The sequence below is a fragment of the Watersipora subatra genome, chromosome 11 (genome assembly GCF_963576615.1).
Source record: "Watersipora subatra chromosome 11, tzWatSuba1.1, whole genome shotgun sequence".
Classification (NCBI taxonomy): domain Eukaryota; kingdom Metazoa; phylum Bryozoa; class Gymnolaemata; order Cheilostomatida; family Watersiporidae; genus Watersipora; species Watersipora subatra.
Genome location: NC_088718.1, coordinates 4,626,521 through 4,648,550, shown reverse-complemented (window position 1 = coordinate 4,648,550; position 22,030 = coordinate 4,626,521). Strand labels below are relative to the sequence as shown.

At 33.7% G+C, this 22,030-nt stretch overlaps 1 protein-coding gene across 3 annotated transcripts; it reads left to right on the top strand.

Moving 5' to 3' along the window:
- Positions 1 to 2,096: 2,096 nt before the first annotated feature.
- Positions 2,097 to 20,687, top strand: LOC137408338 (induced myeloid leukemia cell differentiation protein Mcl-1-like). Of its 3 annotated transcripts, none has more exons than XM_068094833.1 (10): positions 2,097 to 2,184; positions 3,558 to 3,648; positions 5,134 to 5,274; positions 5,842 to 5,952; positions 8,968 to 9,141; positions 10,535 to 10,653; positions 11,856 to 12,031; positions 14,944 to 15,096; positions 18,582 to 18,713; positions 19,675 to 20,687. In XM_068094833.1, exons 2-10 carry the CDS (start codon positions 3,600 to 3,602, stop codon positions 19,877 to 19,879), a joined length of 1,260 nt encoding a protein of 419 aa, XP_067950934.1. In that variant the 5' UTR covers positions 2,097 to 2,184; positions 3,558 to 3,599; the 3' UTR covers positions 19,880 to 20,687. The 3 variants fall into 3 exon arrangements, with proteins under 3 accessions (XP_067950934.1, XP_067950935.1, XP_067950932.1); XM_068094834.1 differs by lacking the exon at positions 2,097 to 2,184 and having other exon boundaries at positions 3,273 to 3,648; positions 19,675 to 19,928; positions 20,167 to 20,687; XM_068094831.1 differs by lacking the exon at positions 2,097 to 2,184 and having other exon boundaries at positions 3,274 to 3,648.
- Positions 20,688 to 22,030: the final 1,343 nt, after the last annotated feature.

Genomic DNA, 22,030 nt, shown 5'->3' with positions numbered 1-22,030 from the left:
TCAATATGAAAAGTTTTTGCCCATAGACATTCCAGCCAGCTGTAAAAGAAACGAAGTGATAACAATAGGTCGCTGTATATATAGCTAAATATATGACTAGACATAGCTAAAAAAACAGGTCCAGGATTTATGCTATAGAAAAGGAAATAATGACTTTGCTATAAAAAGATCATAGATTTACAATAATCACAGACTATTACGATACGATCACAGACTATTATATAGTTAGTAATAAGAATGACGCTCTATGGCACTATTGTACTTTATGCATTAAATCTAGCAGCAATCTGCTTCCTGATGCAGACTGAGAAAAGGCAAGTATTCAGAAATTATAGAAGCTAGTGGTGCTATAATAAACTAAAAATAAACCGCATTTAAATAATTGCTTCAAATGCTAAAACCAATAGCGTTAAAGAGAATACCATTTTAAAAATTAAAACCAAAAGGCACAAGAAATATCATGTGACGAGCTTGATTTTTGAAAAGTAGCCGTTGCGAGTGATATGTATGATAAAGGTTAAAGATTACATATGTAACTATAATGAGATATAATAACAAAGAGTAACTTGAACAATATTCGTTTATGTAAAAAATTCTTAAATGCATATCTTTGTACTGACTGGGTCTCATCTCACAAGAAGTCAATAATAACACAAAGGAATGATACCCGCATATGAATCTAAAGATATACATGTACGTTATCTACTAGTTAAATTTTTAGAGTACAGAAATTGCAAATGTATAAGAGATAGCGCATCTGTTAAAATTTTCCAACGTTTTTTAATAATTTTTAACAACTTAATTTTCAACTGAAATACTGGAAAACTTAGACACTAGAATCCATACAATGCTGCTAATGAAATATGAAACCGAGAACAAACTGCAACAGATAAAAACATGAAATAACAAGAAACATACTCAAAATACTGAGTAAACATTAAAAGACATGACAAAACAACACTGTTCATCGATTTTAGATAAAAACTTGCAAAATATATTCACTAAATCTTTATTCTTTATGAAAAGCAGGCAAGTTTTTGTCTGGACGATACACTTAACTTTTTTAACTGTAATAGAAAAGTTAAGTGAGATTATTTATGTTATTTATTTATGATACTATTTATTTATTAAATAATATTTGTAATATTATTTATGCTCTTTAGTCTCATTATAAACACGTTGGCCATGACTTAAGACCAATTCAAGAACACAAACGATCTGTCCGTTTGATCCATCTCTGACGACATCAGCGTGATAGGACATACGCTGGGTTCTGAAGTAGTATTGTATAAAGTATGAGTTCTTTGTTTATCCTCTAGACTCTTTTGATGGGGAAGGGGAGGATCTCCTTGATAGTCTGTAATTCCCTTTTTACTTATATAATTAAAGATTAATGTTGTAAGCTTTGTCCACGTCAGCAGGTATAAATGAGTGTAAAAATTTTAAGCCAATCGGCTAGTGTCCATTAGCAAACGTGTTTGTTTCTAAATAAAACAGGTCTCGATTTGTTAGTTACATTTAGCTGCTTATTCGATACTTGAGGCGTTTCACATGTATAGATGAAAAACCTACAGTCTTAAAATGTACTAAAACAAGCAACTTGCAATATAAATCTTATAACACAGCACGTGTATCTTACGACGCATGCATGCTTTCTATTGATACCAAATGGAACTGGAGAATTTTTACTTGGTTTCTTATAATATTTAGTCTAAATATAAGACTTTTGTTTTAGATATGTAAAGTTGAGCGCTAAACATAAATTTTACACAAAATGAAAAACCGACATAAAAAGACATAAAGATACAGTACACTCAATGTAAAAAATTAATTCGACAAATCGACAAATGTAGATAGTTTTCAAGTTTGGTTGTAGGAAAAAGCAGATGCATAAAGGAAATGCGGATCTAGCTGCTATTCCTAAACAATTATATACAATTTGTTCGACAGTCAAATTATCCAAACGTAATAAATGAAAGAAAAGCGGCTTGGTTATTCGAGCGTGTTAAAATGCTTTATACGTATAGTTGAGCTTTAATATTTGGAGACTTCATAAGATCGAATACGATATTTGTATATGCACTCGACTGCGCAAAGGCTAAGCTGTCACAATCGCTGCGCTTTATGTGAATAGCTGATGGATGATGGTACACTTGCAAGCCAAAAACTTTTTTCTATGGAAAAGTAACTCATAACTGGTTTATGTTAGCCGTATAGTTGTTGCAGATGTATTTTTTTAAATATATCTGCTGCAAATGTGTAATTAAAGTTTAGTTTTTTGTTTTCTAACGCATTTTCCTCTTATTCTAGGGTTGCACTACTCTTTTCGTCGACTGCTCATGACGCAGGCTTAATTTTTGACCAGATTGATCTTAGTGTGGTTGGTCGAATTTTTGATTTCTGTTTTTGTTTTGTGATCTGTTATAATACTCGCTGCACGTATGCCTAAATAAGAGTAGATACTATTTGTGCAACAAATTTCAAGAGCATCTTGTGTTCATCATCGGATATTTTTTCATAGCTGATAATCGTTGTTCTAGTGGATCTCATCAGATTTTTGAGAATGCATGTTTAAATTGATTAGTTTTTTAATCATTAAAAAAGATTTTCAAGTCTGAATGTTCGTCGAAAATATGGAGATTCTTGAGAAACGTATTGTTTTTGTTCTTGAGATGGTGCTTACTGAATCTGTGGTTTTTCCAGATTGTCAGGCATTTGAAAAGTTGAGTTAAACAAGCAATAGAATAGTTTTTAGTCGTAGGTTTTACATAACGGTGTATGATGTGATCATATAAATTTCTGTGAATGTGTTTAAATATATCCATACATGTTCTATATATCCTGTCTTAGTAGGAATGACAACTTTTTAGCTTGTACATGTATATAAATTACGTACTTAGTAATAAAAAGTGAATCAGACTGTTCAAATTTTATGTCAACTCCACTTTTAAGACACCCTGAGTGCTGTGGAATACTGCTTGGCAATGTGAATTTAATTCTATCCACCATTGTGATTCCTTTCAGGGTTTCCAAATCACATTCTTTTAAGAGATGTTTGTTTTAATTGAATCAAATTTTCATCATCAGTGAGTAGTTGCTAAAAAGTTTCGCTAACAATTGATTTACATTCGCCGTTTGACTAATATATGATGGAGCATTCGATACGTTGAGTATTGCTGTCACTCATAGCACTCAGTTTGCTTCTAAACTGATAAAGCAGCTTAAATCGTTTTTTCTCCTCACCAAAAGCATTTTATTGAAAAGGAAGCCTTTCCTTTATCCTGTTTGATAGTATTGGAATTGTGCCAAATAGCCAAATGGCATTGATTATTTCTGTGCATTTTCATTCGTCAATTGAAAACCTAGAAAGGTACGTTGAGTCATGCTTGTCTACATGATGCTGATACTTTTGATATGAGGTTAAAAACTAACCTGTCTAACATGTCATAATCAGTAGGGGAATAAGTCATCGCACTTACATCTTTGTTCTCTTCGAGCTTGGGCAGTGCTATGCGTAAACAAATGAAATATCTGTTATGCATTCTATAAAGTTGTAGATAAAATATATAAACATTGATGAGAGAAAGTTAAACAGCCAAATGGATGATAGAGATGCTCAAAGCAACAACAGCGCCAATGTGTCTGCAGGTAGGTTTCCAATATCTTGTATTTATGCTTTGAGTGGTTACTACTCGGCCTGTGCTGCGAAGCTCTCGTCTCAAATTGAATAGTTTTTACCTACCTTGTGGAAGTTTTTTTTTGCTACCAAATTAAATTATTATACATATTACTACATGAATTACATATTCGGTAAAACCTAATATTTGACAAGGGTGCATATAAATTGTCATAACCTTTGAACCACATGGTATATAAATATATTTTGATACCAAATTATTCAGCATAAAATTTTTAATCTTTTGATGCCATAAAAATTGCATAAATGTGTTGCAGGATGAGCTCAGACCTTTTTTCAGTCATTTTACAGTTTTTTCGTTAGTCTGAAAATGCTCATGCATTTCGGACTCCTGCTCTCGGACATGAAACATCGACTCAGACATGCTAACAATAGTGAGCATGTCCGAGTCGAACAATTTATCAATATTATTACAGATTATTGCTAAAAGTAAGATAATCACTGAGTAGTACTATTTTTCAATAAAAATAATCCAAGTCCATTGATCTAAAATTAGTAAAACCTTTGTAGTTGTAATGCGTCTGACATGACTGGTCATTGCTAAAAAGAAATTGGGATAAAAAATAAAGTTTTTGCAAAGCGAGGCTATACTCAGAATGATTTTAAACGTATTTCCTATTGATTCCACGGTTGCAAATATTTGTTTCCTTTTGTTTAAGTGTGGAGACCATAGACTAATTAACTACCCACTAATCAAGACCTGGTAGTATGGTAATCTTTCCTGGTAGCGAAAGAGTTAAGCTATTAATTATACCAGCGGCTCATTTTTTTGCACCAAACCTAGAACTTGAACCGTCAATGTAGTCAGTAATAATGGGGCGCACCGAAATAAACTGGACTTTTGTTGGTTGGAAAAATAAAATTCCCATTTACACCATTGTTACTTGTCTTACTTTTAATGGTCGAGGATAACAATCTGTACAGATATGATCAAACCACATACATTTTTATTTGCTGATTTCAAGTCATGCGCACACATATGACTTCAGAGGTATCCAGTTTATTTCACTAAAAACTGTATTTTGAGTGTTTGTGGTTAAACAATGTTTTGCACAAATTAGAAATTGCTGATTTACCACTTTTAAATGCATCATTGCGTGCTTTTTGTTGAATTTAAATATTGATTTATGAATTATTCTATTGATCTATTAATTAATCTATTGATCTATGAATCAATCTATTGATCTATTATTTGTTTATACTATTATTTTGCTCAGTCATCATCAATAAGTCTGTGTGCGATTTTTCTCAGTTAGCTTGTTACAAGCATTCCAGGACAATGTCATTATATCCAGAGAGTGTTCAAATATCTTTCTTACTTGATGCAAATGTTGTCAATTGTAGTTTGTAATCTCTTAGTTTTATTCGTATTTCTACTCATTGCTTGCTGTCATTTTAATAAGGAATATTAACTATTGTAAAAATGTTATGTGTAGGTAACTCCAGTACAAGTCCTGGAGCCGTAGATGCTGGAGCAGGGGCTGAAGCCGCCACACCACCAACTTCTGTCTGCAGACTTCCTGATCAACAACGGCCAGTCTCTAATATTAGTCCACTATGTAGACCAGCAAGTGACGGTGCGTCAAACTCTCTCTCTCCCTCCCTCCCTCCCTCGCAGTCTGCTGTTTCGACAATGACTGTCTTATAGCTCAGGCTTTATCACTGATTTCCATTCAGCTCTGTTTTCTACCTTCTCTTGTCATCTGTTTGTGTCTAGTTCCCTTTATTTTATGTTACACATAGCTACATCCTTTGTGTCTCTGACTGAGTCTGCCTTGATTCCTCTTTCCTTCATAGACTTGTGAATATAATAATTGTCATGGCAATTGCTCATGACTCATCCTTTACACATGTCCCCGTCATCTTACGCCTTTTTCTATTAGAATGTTTGCCATAGATGACAGAAATTAGCAGAAGTTAATTGTTTTGGTAATCATTCATGACCAATCCCGTGTACATGATGGGCCATGAACATCTAAATAGTGGCTGCTTTACTTACGCGTTCTGGGAACTCACTAAAATGGCTGTAAGTTTTGAATACCGTTGACATCTAACTTCTTGATGATGAAAACATTTTCAAGTAATATTTAGGTGAGGTCGTAATGTTTCGCATGTTTGTAATGTTACCAATTTTTTCACTACAGAACCGAATAGCTCGCCTAACCAAACTACCTCAGACAACGATAGCACACTACTTGGTACACGTCCTAAGGAAAGGCATCGTCACCCTTCCGATAATCACCCAGCAGTCCGAGGTAGGCCTCTCAAGGACCAGAGATGCTTTTGCAGGCTTCTCTTTTATATGTGTATTTGTATCGCTGGTAATACAGTAGTTATGTGCACTTGTATTGTCAGTAATACAGTAGTTATATTCTCTCGTATTGCCGGTGATATGGAAGTTGTGCGCACTTGCATTGCCTCCAGCGCGTTAGTATGTCTGAGTTGGATGTACATGTAGTTTTCCATATTTTTTTTGAAGTTTGTTGAATTGTTTTACTATCTGTGCTGTTTGTTTTTGTCATCGTATTGTCTCTGTTTTGGTATTATTCACCTAATTGTATTGTCCGTGTTGTATCGTATGAGTGTTGTAGTGTCCGTGTTGTATCGTATGAGTGTTGTAGTGTTCGTGTTGTATTGTCCGTATCATAACATAAACGGCTTGTCTTTTAAGAGTAGGCTACACAACAACTGAACCTGAGTATTCCAAAGTTGACACAGCTCGGTTAAAACAATCACAGTTTTTAGAATCGACCAACAGAGTTGTAAAAGTAACATCATTCCATCTATTTTTTGTTTTATGCTTGCGGGATTTGATATATTTTAAACTACGATTTAACCAATAGATTTAACCAATAGATTTAACCAATAGATTTAACCAATAGATTTAACCAATTGATTTAACCAATTGATTTAACCAATAGATTATGCAGAAGTGAAGTAATTATTGCATTCACTAACAATGTATTAACAATAAAATGTGAGTTTTGACCAAAATTGAACATGTTCAGTTGCAAGCCTCTATAGACATTTCATTGACTTGGGCTACTTCCCTCAACCAAAGCTTGTGATATCGGAAGTTTCAGATCCGTTGTTGTTTCGCCAACCTTTAACAGTACTTCTCGAGGCACCTGAAACACAATTAGTTTTATACCTCGACATATGAGCTTCATGCGTTCTGGGACTGAGCTCGTATGTCAATGTGCTCATATCTCAATGCAATATTTCTTACATAAACTAACTAAATGCAAATTAATCCGTTCCCCGTACTATGAAAAGACCACCTAAAAACAGGATATTACAATGAAAAGACTTGTTTTTAATTTTTGTAATTCAGTTCCTACGTTGACAAAACGTAACACCAACCTATTTAGTTGTTATGATCTGCAATAAAATGAAAAGGCTCTACGTACAATAATGTATGGAGTTCTTACCTTTCGAGAAAGAGGTAGTGGCTAACGCCGGTGTGAGATAGAGACTTCACCGCTACATGTTCGGTACACAGACTTTTGTGACGCTACTTAACATAACACAAACTTTGAATTTAATTTAAATGAATTTAGCTTACTAAACACTTACCCAAAACTAAGTTTTAATCTTTTTACTAAACTTAACTATAATCTTGTCATCGTCTTAATTTTCTATTATTTGTTTCCGGCAAATAAATAATAAAAATAATTATTTTTATTATTTATTTTTCGCTTAATGGTTTGCTGTCACTTAACTTTTAGCCAACCTTATTGAAACTTTTTTCGACGAGAAAGACTGAGCGATGCTGTTTCCGAAAACAGCCTCTCGCATAATTCGCCATTTAATGGCTACCGACAACCTGCCTATATGCTCGTATCTCAAAGGTTTCTCGTATCTCAAGGCAGTAACTCGCTTGAAACTTGGCTTCTCTCACGACTTTCTCGTATGTTGGGGCACTCTTATGTCGAAATATGACTGTGTAGCCATTTCTGTTAACACTTCTGTTAATACTTCTGTTAACACTTCTGTTAACACTTCTAACATCTTCATCTGTAACCACTATCGATGGTGTTATTTTGGTTTTTTAACTTGAAAAACGCTTTGGTACATTTCAAGAAGTTATTCATAAAGCAATAACATAATATTGGATACTCTCTGGTCAAAAAGTATGTAGTCCTTTTTACACTCTGATAACAAACCAGTGTCAAATCAGATGAAATTTTCTAATGTAGAAAGTTATGATATAGAAATAATATGAATATAGATAGTGTTAATAGAATATTTATATTATTGTATAATATAAATATTCTATGTTTAGATTATTTATATATACGTAATATATAAATATTCTAGATATAAAATATTGCTAATATAGAAATATACTCTGTAACATAATCCATTTCGTAGTATTAACTAGAGGTATTCTGATATTTTGTGCTCAAATGGAGCTATATTATTTTAAGTAAAGCTGTCCAATTTAATTTTTTGCCATATCCTGCATGGCTCATTTTTTATTCAAGTTTGTGAAAATATTTAACAATTTTTAATATGTCACCTCTTAACTGTAAAGGTACATTTACACTAGAACGATTTGTTTGAGTTGTTTTCTGGCAGATAAAATCTGTTTGGTTTAAAATGAAAAAAAACGCGTAAAAGTGGTTTTGTTCTTGTTGCCAACACAAGATCGCTGAAGTATTGCGCATTATATTTCTGTTGGTGATAGCTATCATTGACGGAGCGTAACATGAAGTTTACCAATCATATCTCGCAAAAGCGTCGAAAATACAAGTATGACGGTGTATATACCGTTATCCCAAAAGCTCAGTTAAAAATAGCATTGCAATTAATATATATCGAGCAATTATTTATCGAGTTGCAGCCGTGATCTTTTTTTGTAACCACACACTTCCAGATCATTTTTTATGAGCTCAAGGCTAGCAAGTTGAGCAAGCTAAGTCGCTGAATTGTAAAGGTTAGTAGTACTAACCTCTCGGCTAGTATTGGATAGTTACGTATTGGCTAGTATTGGCGTTGTATTTCATTTGCTAAAAAAGCTGACGCACTTGTAGTCACAGTTTTGAGCTGGCCTTGGCAAAAGCGTATTTTAAATCACAAACTGACTAAAAGTCTTCTATCTCTCTAAGTGGGAACACAACTCCAACAAATTTCCCTGATGTAACCGCACCTTAATCATCTCATAACTGTACTTGTTAACACTCATAACTGTACTTGTTAACATTATCTTTCAACTGTAAAACTAGTGTCCTGTCACTAAACCACAACTCGTAACACCTGTCTTATAGCAATAACAATAGAAGGAAGTCGGGACAACTCTCCAATACGCAACATTTCACCTTTCCGTAGTCCAAACCCGAGTCCCAGGTTTACAGATAACAGGTCATTCATTCTACCTACAGGTCCTTCACCTGGGTCGAGGGTTCCATCCAGTGTCAGTGATAACTCCATTTACCAACCAGGTTTGAGAATGGTTGTACATATTTGGGGGAAATCTTTGTGCATGAGTGTTGTATCTATCTATTATTCATTTGATTCATTTGCTTGACTTGGTATCCCCAGGGATGAGGTTTTGTGACATCCTCGTGTCTATGTATAGAATCCTGGCTTAACATTAGGTTAACAGACTATTGAAGCTTGGTCAGAACTATATGCAAATAATAACTACTTAGTATTATGTAAAGATTATTATGCTTTTTCGATATTGCCATGGAAAGTTTGTCAAATGTTTTATCGCATGTTTGTGCATGTCTATACTTTGTGTTTCTGATAATATATTCATTGTTTGATATGGTGAGTATATTGACTTGCTTTTTGTCTTTAACTGGTATTTCATCATGGTGTTAGAAAGGAATTTGATTATATGAGCCAAAGCAAATCTAAATGTACTTCAAGGTCATCCTTACATTATTCTTTTTCCTGTTGTTTTGCTCATCTTAAAGTGTCGTGTCATAAAATTTTTCTTTCTTTTCTTTAATTTCAGTTTGATGCAAAACTGAAAATGTTTGTTTCAGATGCATCCAAAAGAGAAAGTACCCTGATTGAGTAATTGCATGTTGAAGTCAGCCCCTTTATAATTCTAATGTAAATTACAATGTACAATTACTGTAAAGTTCAATCTCAAATTACAAGTTTTATATGTACTGAAATTAAATAGTGAACGCAAACTCTAAAAATAACTTTATTGTCCAAATTAAATAAATATTTACAAGATCTTGTTGAATGAAATCTTAGAAGAATAATGGGATCAGTGTATTGAGGCTGTTTGAGGTGTCTGTTTATTTGCTCTCTGGTACAAGTAGTGTTGCCATTGCAACCTGATACACCATCTGGTTCTCACTAAAGCCATGCGAAGGATTAATGTTCGATAGATCTGATCTTAGATGCACATTTTCGAAAATTCTTTTAGAGTTCATGTAAGTTGCAAAAAGGTAGGGTTTGCATGTAGGTTTTTTTTTATTGAGATGAAAGTTTATTTGCTAGGTTTTTGAAATTTCTGAGACTATTTGCACTCAAAAAAGATATGCCTACATATTAACAGTTAAAATTAATTGTAGTTAAAACAAAACTAAAATTAAAATGGAGGTGGCTTCACTGGCTAATGTTTTTATGTGTATTTCTGCATCCTTCAAATAATCATTTGATTGTATATAAAATATTCCCAAATGAAGTTCGAGAATCCAAGTACTTATAAACACAAACATGAAACAAAAATAGTAAACTCAACACACACATTTGCAGCTCTGTTTTATAGCCAACTGCTCAGAAACCTTTGACGTATATTTCTATTTGCGGTGACTCTTGTCTATAATTTGAAAGGCAAATGAGCTGTCATTTCTCCATAATTTTTTACAGTTACCCGACCCAAATCAGCAAATGCATCAGAGCCGAATAATCCAGCAGAGCCTGGGAGAAGATATTCAATGGGGCCATCTCCTCCATCTCGTCTCAGGCTTAGGCCCATAAGAAATAGGGTGAGGTATTCTCTTCTTTGCCCGCTTTTTCTTGCAGATAGTAGGCTAAATGCATATATTTAATGATTAACATGTGAAGGTAATTTTAATAGCCTTATTCAGGTTTCTCCTAGTAATCCTACAGTATTTCATCTATAATATTTTATTATTATGTACAATGTTTAATACAATATTTTTAATCACTGTAGTTTTGAAAATTTTAACGCTGAACACATTTATGCTGTTGAAAAACGCTTGTAGTCTGACGAAAGTTTGTCTCTGTTATATGAACAAACAATTATACCTGCTGGATGTATCATTTGATTGCATTAGCTGTAACAATGTTGGTTGTCATGAACTACTCTGCGTATTTCTTTGTACGTATGACAGGCTTTGACAATCGTCTAACAAATATCCATAATTTAGTAATATAATATTATAATAGATATAATATTATATTACAATATATATAATATCATATTATAATATTATATTATAATATTAAGTAATACTGAATTTAGCATTAGACAGCTACTGTGGAACCTCGAACGCTTCGGTTCTCGACTAAAAAATTTGAGATTTGTTTGTCTCGGGTCTCGACCATTAATTCGGTTTTTGACTAAACCGGAACATGCGCATTTGAATTCAACGTTCGGAACAGCTCTGGAAACAGCATGTTTGTACGTTTAACGACGTTGTTATGAGCCACTTTCGGAAGGTTCTCAAAAAAGGGAGAAGTTTTGCGTCAGTAAATCTTCACAAAAAGGAGCCATCTAGGAGGACGTCGCCTCTACCGAAGAGATTTTTTTAGGGACACAGTCCTCCAGTCAAGTTACCTTAAATTGTTTTGGTGGAGGATTCTTCTTCAAAGATGTGAAGTAAACGTGCCATTGCTGTTTTGTTTTCTTTTTCACACGATTTTTGATGTAACTGATCTGTTAAATTTTTTTGCTGTTTCATTATCAATTTCTGTGATTTTTGGTATTGTATCTTAAGCTTTAATGTTTTCGATGTTTTAAGAGCAAAAATAGATAGAAAATCGTCATAGATAGAAAATATTTTATTAAAGTTAACACGATCTATATCTACCCGTTTTATTTATAGTATGCAGGTATTACAAGTGTCACGTGGTAGCAATATAGCAATTTTGCTTGTTGACATCATATTGCAGGTGTCATGTGATAATAATATGAGATATTTTGCTAACTGGCTAGATGTTACAGGCACTTGATAGCGAATGTCTCCCAGAAGATCCTCAGTCTAGAGAAGTAGTGGAACAGAGTGAAGAGGTCATGCAAAATTACATGTTTGAACGATACCACAGAGACCGGCAGGCAGGACTTCAAAATGTTCCAGAGTCACCAACTCTCCTTGAAAATTTTACCAAGAGGCCTCAAACGTTTGTATTTTTAGCCTCTATAATAAGCCATTGCTGTAACCATAATCATATAGTCAATCTTCAATGTGTGAAGTTATTCCTTTCTGATTTATGCTTTGTATGTTGAATCCATCGTATGTCACAGGAAACATCCTTACCGCAATGTATTAAAACTTTGTTTGATTCATTCAAAAAGCTGTTATTTAATGTTATAAATATTTAATAATTTATAAATTATTAAATATTTAATAAATTCATCTAAATATTTAATGTTGCTAAAAAGCAACATTAAATATTTTAAAGAATTATGTATAGCATTAAAACGCTGTATTATTTAAAATTATGTAAAAAACTAATTGTCAAGCTTTAAATTGTTTGTAAAAAATAAAGTAAGATTAAAGTAAAAAATAGTTTTAAAAAGGTTTTTATTGTTGTCTCTCTTTTGAGACATGTAAATGAAACCATATATTCTGCAATACGTAATTTTAGTGGTAGAGTGTGTGATGGGTATACTCTTCATTACTAATTCTAATTTACTAAGACACAGTGTAAACCATTTAGTTTTACAAATGACCTCCGCTTCCTGTTTACTATTGACCATGCTAAAAAAACTTACAGGCAATATTTATCTCAAATGCATACTGTGTGCATACTAGCTCGACCCTTGGCATTAGTATGCAATCGCTTTATAAAACTATAGCTGTTTAATTGCGTAAAAGATTGAACCACTTGCAACTTCGTATTTTTGGAGAGAAAAAAAACGTTTGCGTTTTAGCGTAATCTTTAAATCATTCAAGTTTTATTTGATGTTCTAACTGTTTTTTTATTAAAAGCAATGACCCACCCACAGACTCGCCATTGTTGGAAAAGCCCTGTGTAATCAAGCAAGTGAGTGAGGTGGCCACGTTTTTATCGACTGCCGTCATTTTTGTTGTTCGCTATAAGTATATGTTGAGTTTTGTATGTATATGTAGCAGACGCTCCTACAACATAAATAGTCCGTTCTGAGAACGTTTACGCTACAGGAATTTTATGTTATATGAACAGTAAAATACACGTAAATATCGTCCCAAACTTTAGCCTTTGGCCATGCAAAATAAAAGAAATTAAACATAATTCTTTAATTTAATGATTGTACAGTAACTGTGGTATTGTATTGTAGTATTGTTCAGTTGTATCGACAACTTTTCTTTTTTTAGTATCACCTACACTTGATTTAAGGACTACGGTAATATTATGTTAGATTAAGGAGAACTCACGCCTTCAATGTCAATTTAAATCAATCTTTTTTTCATTTTTGTTTCCACCACTAGGTCTATGCTGCAAAAAAAATTGTATGTCTAAAATAAAGCAAACAAACCAAAAAATTTGAGAAATAGTAAACGATGCTTTTAAGGCTATGGAACTATGGAACTCTTATGCCAATCAAATTTGTGAATTTGTCCCGACTTGGCGCTGTACATTGCCTGTAATTTCTTATGTAATACGATGCAAAAACTTTACATAAATTTGCACTATTGTGAACTTTATGTTCACTAGCATTTGCTTGAAGGGGGGTTTGTGTTATGGGGACGTCTAGTGTATTAAATTGCTTCAAGTTACGATGCGTGTATATCTGTTACTGAGATTAAGTGAATTCTAAATCAAGTTGCACAATTTGAAGGCTAATTAGCCTGTGGACTTTGATAAAGTTGATTTACAGAGGTCTGAGTAAACTTGCAGTATTTCGTAATATATGAAATGTTAAAAGAACTTTTTTTTTCTTGTCGTTATAGTTACAGGCTCCAAGGTAATTCTACAAGTACAGTCATGTGTAAAAGTATGGAGCCACCTGATAATTTATGTAATTTTTATACACTTGAACTTTAGGACTCAATAAGCCCAATATAATCAACTTTAATATAATCAAGTTGTATATCATTTTAATCTTAATAGTGTACTTTTTTGTGATGTTGTTCTACTGTATGAGAGTTGAAACTTTAATCCTCCTAATTACATAATATTCTCACTTACTGAGATTTGTTCTGTATTATTGTAACATTAGCAACAGTTAATTGGTTAATTCTTTCTTTCAAACCATAGTCTTAAATTCCTTGAAGTTTTTTCAAGTGTTGAACATTTCTACTTCCCTAGAAGAATAGATTTAATCATTTTTGACATTTTAAGCGTTCATTTCTCAAAATAGTATTGAGTAAAAAAATATTTATTAAATAGTTGACGATGCTTAGCAACATAATAACCAGAGTATTGTTTTTAAATACTAGTAAATAAGAAAAACAGGTAGAGAAGATTCTGAGCATTAAAATGATACAAAGTGTTTGTATTATTGTCTTTATTAAGACAAATTACAACTGGTTGTATATGCATATCAAAAATCATTGAGCGACTCCATACCTTTGCGTCTGACTGCTCTATTTTACAAGCTGCTTGAATTACAAGACTTTGAGACAATCTCTCACTATGAACTCTGCAGAAACTTCGAACCTAACCATTTCCACTTTTCAAGTTTTAATGGCTTGGCAATACACAGCCTCCGAGCTGTTTGTATAGTCAAATAACATTTTGAGGTTCTATTAAAGTGACAACCTACCATTGTATTATCTTCAGCTAATTTTGTTCTTACTAACCAAATTTATCCATTTATATTGCATTGATGGCTTAATTGAACTTCAGCATTATGGACGATATGGCAAACTTAATGACAAGAGTATAACCATAGCGACAATGGTAACCATAACAACAATGGTTATTATGATGACATTCATATGTCCTTCAAAGACTTGTCTTATTCAATAATCAAAAATGATAATTTAGGTAATATGCTATTTTAAATGTTTTGTTTTTGAAGTATGAATGGATGCATTTTATTGTTGCTGCATTTTCCATTACTGTTATTATAATTGTTGGATTTATGGATTTGTCTTGCCTTGCAGCAAAGTTTCAGCTCTTGGCCGAAGGCTTGCCACTATTGGAGATGAGATAGATGCCAAATATCAGGTAGAGTTCCAACAGATGTCAAGGTCATTGAATATTACTCAGGGAGCATTTGAAGAGGCTTACGACGCGTTTAAGGGAGTTGCGATGAAGTAAGTCTGTTTCACTGTCTTCACAGTAGGTTTTGTATCTGTCACCAGAATGTGTTGTTTCATTTCACTTCCATATAGGTTTCTTGGCCTTTATCTGTGCGCTTTGATTGCTCATGCCACTGTTAACTCTCTCACTACCAAATTAATTTTTTACTCACACAGAATTAAATATTCAGCAAAGTCTGTATTTGACAAGGGTGCATATAAATTGTCATAACAAGAAGGTCGATGGAATAGATTGTGATTAGTAATTAACTAAATTAGGAAGTGTAAAACTGTACATCAGCTGATGCCATGAAAAATACCTTAAATGCATTGCAGAATAAGAACAAACACTTTCATTTTTTTTCGAAAAGACTGAGCATGTTTGAGGTGAGCGATTTATCAATATCATTACACATTATGGCATTATTATTACGAATAAAATATGAATAATAACTATCAGTGATACTATGGTTTAATAAAAATCACCCAAAGTACACAGATCTATAATTAGTAACGATTTGTAACATCTAGCATGCCTGGTCACCGCTAACAATTAAAAGGCAACAAATGCTTTATAGAATCGACTATTTTTCGATCTCTTCTGCTATTAGCATGAGTAACAAGTCGAGCATGGTCTAAGTCCGACATGTTTTTACTATTACTATAGCTTACGATATCATTGTTATTGCTAAAAATTAAATGATCACTAGTACTAGTGCTCAATAGATAATCACCCAAAGTCCACTGATCTACAATTAGGGAAACCTCCATATCTGTAATGTCCATGGCTGGTTATTGTAAAGAAAAAATTTCGACAAAAAATAAAGTTTCTGCGAAGTGATACTAAGCTCAGCATGGGCTGTAAACATGTTGTTCGCTATTGTCTTAACACAGGCAGGTGATTGTTTTGTGATTCGAAAATGAATTGTGCATAAAGAAAAACCACTGCAGAAACGCTAATATTAGTATGAAAATGTTGACTGGCGACTCGACTGATCAGCCTTTTCATGTAAATCCATCTTTATATATGGACAAGTATGTATATGAGCAACTAAATATAGGCAATGTTGTTCATATATATATAGGCAACTATATATATATGAACAACTAAATATAGGCAACTATATATATACAGTCAAACATGGATAACTCGCCCTCGAATAGCTCGAACACATGGTTAACTGATAAATTGCTTTAGATAACTCGACCTCAACTCTGCTAACTCGAACAGTTTTTTGGCCAACAGCCGAGACAGTTGTTAACGCTTTAAAAAATGATTTTATTCCAAGTCATAGAGGTAAACCTCAACTTTTCATAATTCATAGGCGTCGTTATTACCACCATTGGCAAAATATTTTGGTCAACGACTTTTCTAAAGGTTTGGTGAACTTTGATTTTTACCAAACATCCGCTTAGCGAAGCAGGAAGCATGGAAAAGTGAGGTGACCTCCGCATAAACTTCAAGAAAAATCGACAAAATTGATCTTGGTTAAAACGCTCAAAAGAAAAAGTTGTTTTTTCTGAGCATTTCAACAATGATCAAGTTTTGCCAATTTTAATCTAAAAAACATCCTGGCAATAACATCACCTCAAACAACGAACCAATCTCAAGTGATAGAAAAATCTCCTATACTTTTTGATAAAAAAAGTTTTAAACATTACATTAGAAACATTTAATTTGAAACAAGCCATTTGTGCTTTTGATTTATATTATAGTTTGTATATGTACATGTATCTACTAATAAATAAATAAATACATGGACTTGTGACAGTGCTCTGATAACTTGAACGCTCTGATAACTCGAACACTTTCGCTCGGTCCCGTGAAGTTCGAGTTATCCATTTTGACTGTATATGAACAACTAAATATAGGCAATGTTGTTCATATATATATATATATATATATATATATATATATATATATATATATATATATATATATATATATATATAGGCAACTATATATATGAACAACTAAATATAGGCAATGTTGTTCATATATATATAGGCAATTATGTATATGAACAACTAAATATAGGCAACGTTGTTCATGTCATTACATAGAATACTCACTTTAAAAATAGACAATAGACATAAACACCTGTTAGAAATCTTAATCAATTAGAAGAAAAGATACTTGGAAAGTTAGTCTCGTTATATTTGAGTTTCCATTTTATTGCTGATTGCCACAATATATTTATGTGTATTATTTACTGCAGGCGGCTTTGCGCCAAAGTTTTCATTGCTGATACAGATTCTCATAAACTAATTCTAAAAACTAATTTAATTTCTATTATTGCATGAGCAACAGTTCCCAGCAATGGTTACATGGAATGATGAGAGTTGAGGTTTCAAGCGATGTTTAGATACGATAGTCTGTAGCTGGTATTAACAAAGTTGTTTTATCTATACTAGTACCCTGGTAGTCAGTCTAGTATTCCATGAGAAATCATCAGGTGTACGAACTACACAATTATTCCCAAATGTGACAAGGTAGTCAATTGGCACAGGTGTTAGCGAGTTTGAATCTCGTTAAAAGCATTTTTATTTTACCTACTGGCCGTAATAAGGGGTTAAGGCCTACTGGCCCTACTGGGACCTACTGGCCGTTAAGGGTGTCAGGGTGGCTTAGTGGTATCATCTTTGACTGTCAATCATGGGGTTGGTGGTTCGAGCCCTGCTTAATGCCAATCTGACAAAAAGCTCTCAGCAAGCTTTCAACCCTAAATTGCTGGGTCTTTCGGATCTAGAACTTAACTTGGAGTCCCCGTGTGCCACACTGACAACGTGGGCACGTTAAAGATCCACCTCTATCCTTCGCACGTTGGACAAGTGAAATGGCTACATGGCTCTGTCAGACTAGACGTGTTGCAAAATGCATCCCTTCAGGTTGATCTGACAGTTCCAGAAGAAGCCCTTGATAAGTGTTAGGACCACCCAAGGTAGCTTATAAAAACCTAGTCCTGGCTGTGTGTTTCTCTACTAGAGAACACTACCAAGCATTGTCACCACATGACAGAAGCATGCCATTATTACTGGCCGTTAGTAGAAATATGATTTTCACAGTGGTTAAATGAGATTAGATTAAGCATACCCATGTATGGTGGTGTTAAGATAAGTTTCTTTTTTCGCCCGCTAAAGCAAAATATAAATGGCAGTTTTTTGATGATCTTTGCTGATAAATGGAAATTATTGAAACAATTTTTGATGTACTGTATTTTGTGTAAATTCTGACACAGCTGTGTTCTGAACATTTGTGATAAGATAATTTATCAGACATATTTTCTACTTGTCAGTTTATTAGCTCATAGATTGTCATAATCATAGGAAGTAATAGTATAACAACGTTACATAGTTGCAAAAAAGAGAGAACTGAAACTTCTGGAGAAACTGCTATCATGTCTTAGTGTGCCTCTGTATTATGTATACTGACAAGATTTAAAGACACCACATTTTGTGAATGTATGTTATTATTTTTATTTTTGATGAATGGTTTACAGACTGTTCGACTCTGGAGGCCTTTCTATGGGGAGAATAGTAGCATTGCTCCAGTTCGGTTACCATTTGGCTCTAGATGTTCTACGATTGGGTGTTGGAGACTTCATGTCTAACATTGTTAGGTGGTTAGTTAGGTAAGTGTATGCTTCGTGACTAGCACTAGTCTATCATATTTACTACTGTATACTAGTCTATCATATCTACTACTGTAGACTAGTCTATTATATTTATTAGTGTGTACTAGTCTATCATATTTACTACTGTATACTAGTCTATCAAATTTACTACTGTATACTAGTCTATCATATTTACTACCATATACTAGTCTATTATATTTACTACTGTATACTAGTCTATCATATTTACCACTGTATACTAGTTTATCATATTTACCACTGTATACTAGTTTATCATATTTACTATTGTATACTAGTTTATTATATTTACTACTGTATACTAGTCTAACATATTTACTACTGTATACTAGTCTATCATATTTACTACTGTATACTAGTCTATCATATTTACTACTGTATACTAGTCTATCATATTGACTACTGTATACTAGTCTATCATATTTACTACTGTATACTAGTCTATCATATTTACTACTGTGTACTAGTCTATCATATTTACTACTGTATACTAGTCTATCATATTTACTATTGTGTACTAGTCTATCATATTTACTACTGTATACTAGTCTATCATATTTACTACTGTATACTAGTCTATCATATATACTACTGTGTACTAGTACATCACAATCACTACTGTATACTAGTCTTTTCACTACTGTGTGTTCTATCCTTTTTACATGTAGAGTGATGTGCAAAATGAACTGGGCTTTGTTGAAAAACTAAGATTCTCATTTGCAACATTGTTACTCATTGATTTGAGTCAATAGTCATAAATTATATATTAAGTTAATCATCATTTAGTATTTCAAATATGTAAATCAAACAGCTGTAAAATAATTTTTTTAATGATAATGTAGGCTAAATACATGTAAATATGATCACACCACATGCATTCTATTCGCTATTTGAAGTAATATACATGTATATACGGTAACACTGGCCTCTTCTTTGTCAGATTCATAACAGTTGAGCGGATAACAAATGTTGTCACTCGCACCACCCAATCAATAGCCGAGTGGATTGCCAGTCAGGGCGGCTGGCAGGGAGCCATCGAGGTATTCAATCGCAACATTCTACGCGACTCTCTACCAGCGATAGCTGGATACGCTGCCGCTTGCGTCACCCTTGTAGCTGTCGTATGGTGGCTTCGTCACCCATGAGTAGGATCAATTGGAGATAACGTCTGTATGATTGGCGATAGCCACTAAGGTCAGCGTAGCATTCGATGTGACATTGGTAAGCTCTGATCAGCAATGATGACTTGATCGTGGCATTATTATTTTGTTTAGTACTTTCGTGACATCATATGTCACATTATATCAATGAAATATCCTGCACTTAGGTGTTACCTGCTCAACTATGCCACCTCATCTTCGACCACAATGATATGATCATTACTAGACTGGCATCAGATGCCACCTATTTTACATTGAAATGTTTATCGTAGAGACTGGACAAGCCTGTTCAATCTGCAGCTCAAATCATTTACCGACCTTTCCTAGTAGGTTTGCATCACGTACAGATGTGGTTACTACCACTAACCATATTCATATATTATGGTTGACTGCGGTTATGAAAATGCTATTCAAATTGATTATGGTTTTCTTGTTTTGCTGTATTTTATAATGATGTTACACATGCCAATGGACATTGAGATCCCGTTCAGCACAATCCATTTTGTCTTGCTCATGAAATTGTATATATAATTACCGTTTGTAACTTTTTACACAATAGATTACTTCTTAATGCAATTAATTTATTTGATTTGTTTGTTCTGTATTTGATTTTGTGAGTAACTCGGTGTTGTAAGGGGTTGTTTCTTGGTCTAGTGTATATTTCTGTCAGGATTCCCATCACCCAGTGATGCTAATGTCTTGGTCTTTTCTGAGCAACTATTTGAATTTTTATCTGAAATTGTTTTCAAATTTGGGTAAAGATTGGTGCGAAATAAAGTGGCATTGAAACTAATTTTGGATGTGGTCAGTTTTTCATTAGAAAGTTCTACATAGAAACTTCAGTCTTGATCAGATCAGATGCAGTATTATCAGTAACTAATATCCTGGCAGTCTAGTGTGCCGAAGGAGGTTGTCCAATGTAATGACTCTCTGCAAAATTTTTCAACAAGACTTGTAGTCATTGAATTGGCCCCGGTGTTAGCATGTCTGTCTAGTAAGCTGATTGTTGTAAGTTCAAATTCCTTATGAAGCAATCTTTTTCCCCAATCTCTAACCATGGTTTCAGACAAATGGACGAACCTTATTATAAAAAACATTGATTAATTGTTACAAAGATTACTTATGAAAAATAAACTGTCAAATTTTAGCCGCTGCATTTGTAAGGTATTTAGAGCATGCCACAAAAATTACCATGACTGTCAGGATGTGATGAATAGTTGATACGAAACCCTGTAGCCATATATACAATGCACATTAAATAATAAACATTATTGAAGTTTATCTGCATCGTGTTCAACTTATCAGCAAAGTAACTTGTTGCTAACCTCTTCAGCCAGACGCTCCTCACTTTGGAAATTGTTTGCCACAAATATAGATTAGTACTAAAGTTCAGTTCTGTTTGCGGCTTGTCGTCTGTTTCTCGAAACAGAAATCTGTGTTGGAGACAATAAATAGTTCTCTTTCTACAGCATTGTGCAGTGTCTATGTCAATGTAGTGGAAACTTTCAAATGCTAATACACCATATAAACATTATTAAAAGCAACGTTTTCATTTGCATGCTGGATAAGCCAGAGCGATTTGTACCTCCAATTGTCGTTTTGCTAAACTGAAAGGCTTATCAAGGTGCCAGTGAGAAAATGGGATTAATCCCATTAATAGTTATAAATAATAGGTCACTGTTTTACATGGCAACCAAAGGATATCCTTTTAAAATAACCATATCAGGCTGTCATCTTCATTGTTTGAAAACTATATTTCCCTTTCAAACAGAGAACTAGGGGTCACACAAGGAGGCTGAATAAATTTACTGTGAGCTAAAATTATGGCGTAGATAGTAAGACTGACAATCCTAGCTAGTGAGACTGTCCCTCCTAGCTTGTGAGACTGACACTCCTAGCTAGTGAGACTGACACTACGAGCTAATGAAACTGGCGGTCCTGGCTAGTAAAACTGACACTCCTAGCTAGCGAGGCTGACAGTCCTAGCTAGTGAGACTGACACTCCTAGCTAGTGAGACAGACATTCCTAGCTAGTGAAGCTAACAGTCCTAGCTAGTGAGACTGACACTCCTAGCTAGTAAGGCTGACACTCCTAGCTAGTGAGACTGACAATCCTAGCTAGTGAGGCTGACACTC

Coding starts and splice junctions, on each gene's coding strand:
- LOC137408338 (XM_068094833.1), top strand. CDS start 3,600: ATGGATGATAGAGATGCTCAAAGCAACAACAGCGCCAATGTGTCTGCA. Junction 5,275..5,841: donor ATGTAGACCAGCAAGTGACG/GTGCGTCAAACT, acceptor TTTTCACTACAG/AACCGAATAGCTCGCCTAAC. Junction 12,032..14,943: donor TTTACCAAGAGGCCTCAAAC/GTTTGTATTTTT, acceptor CTTGCCTTGCAG/CAAAGTTTCAGCTCTTGGCC.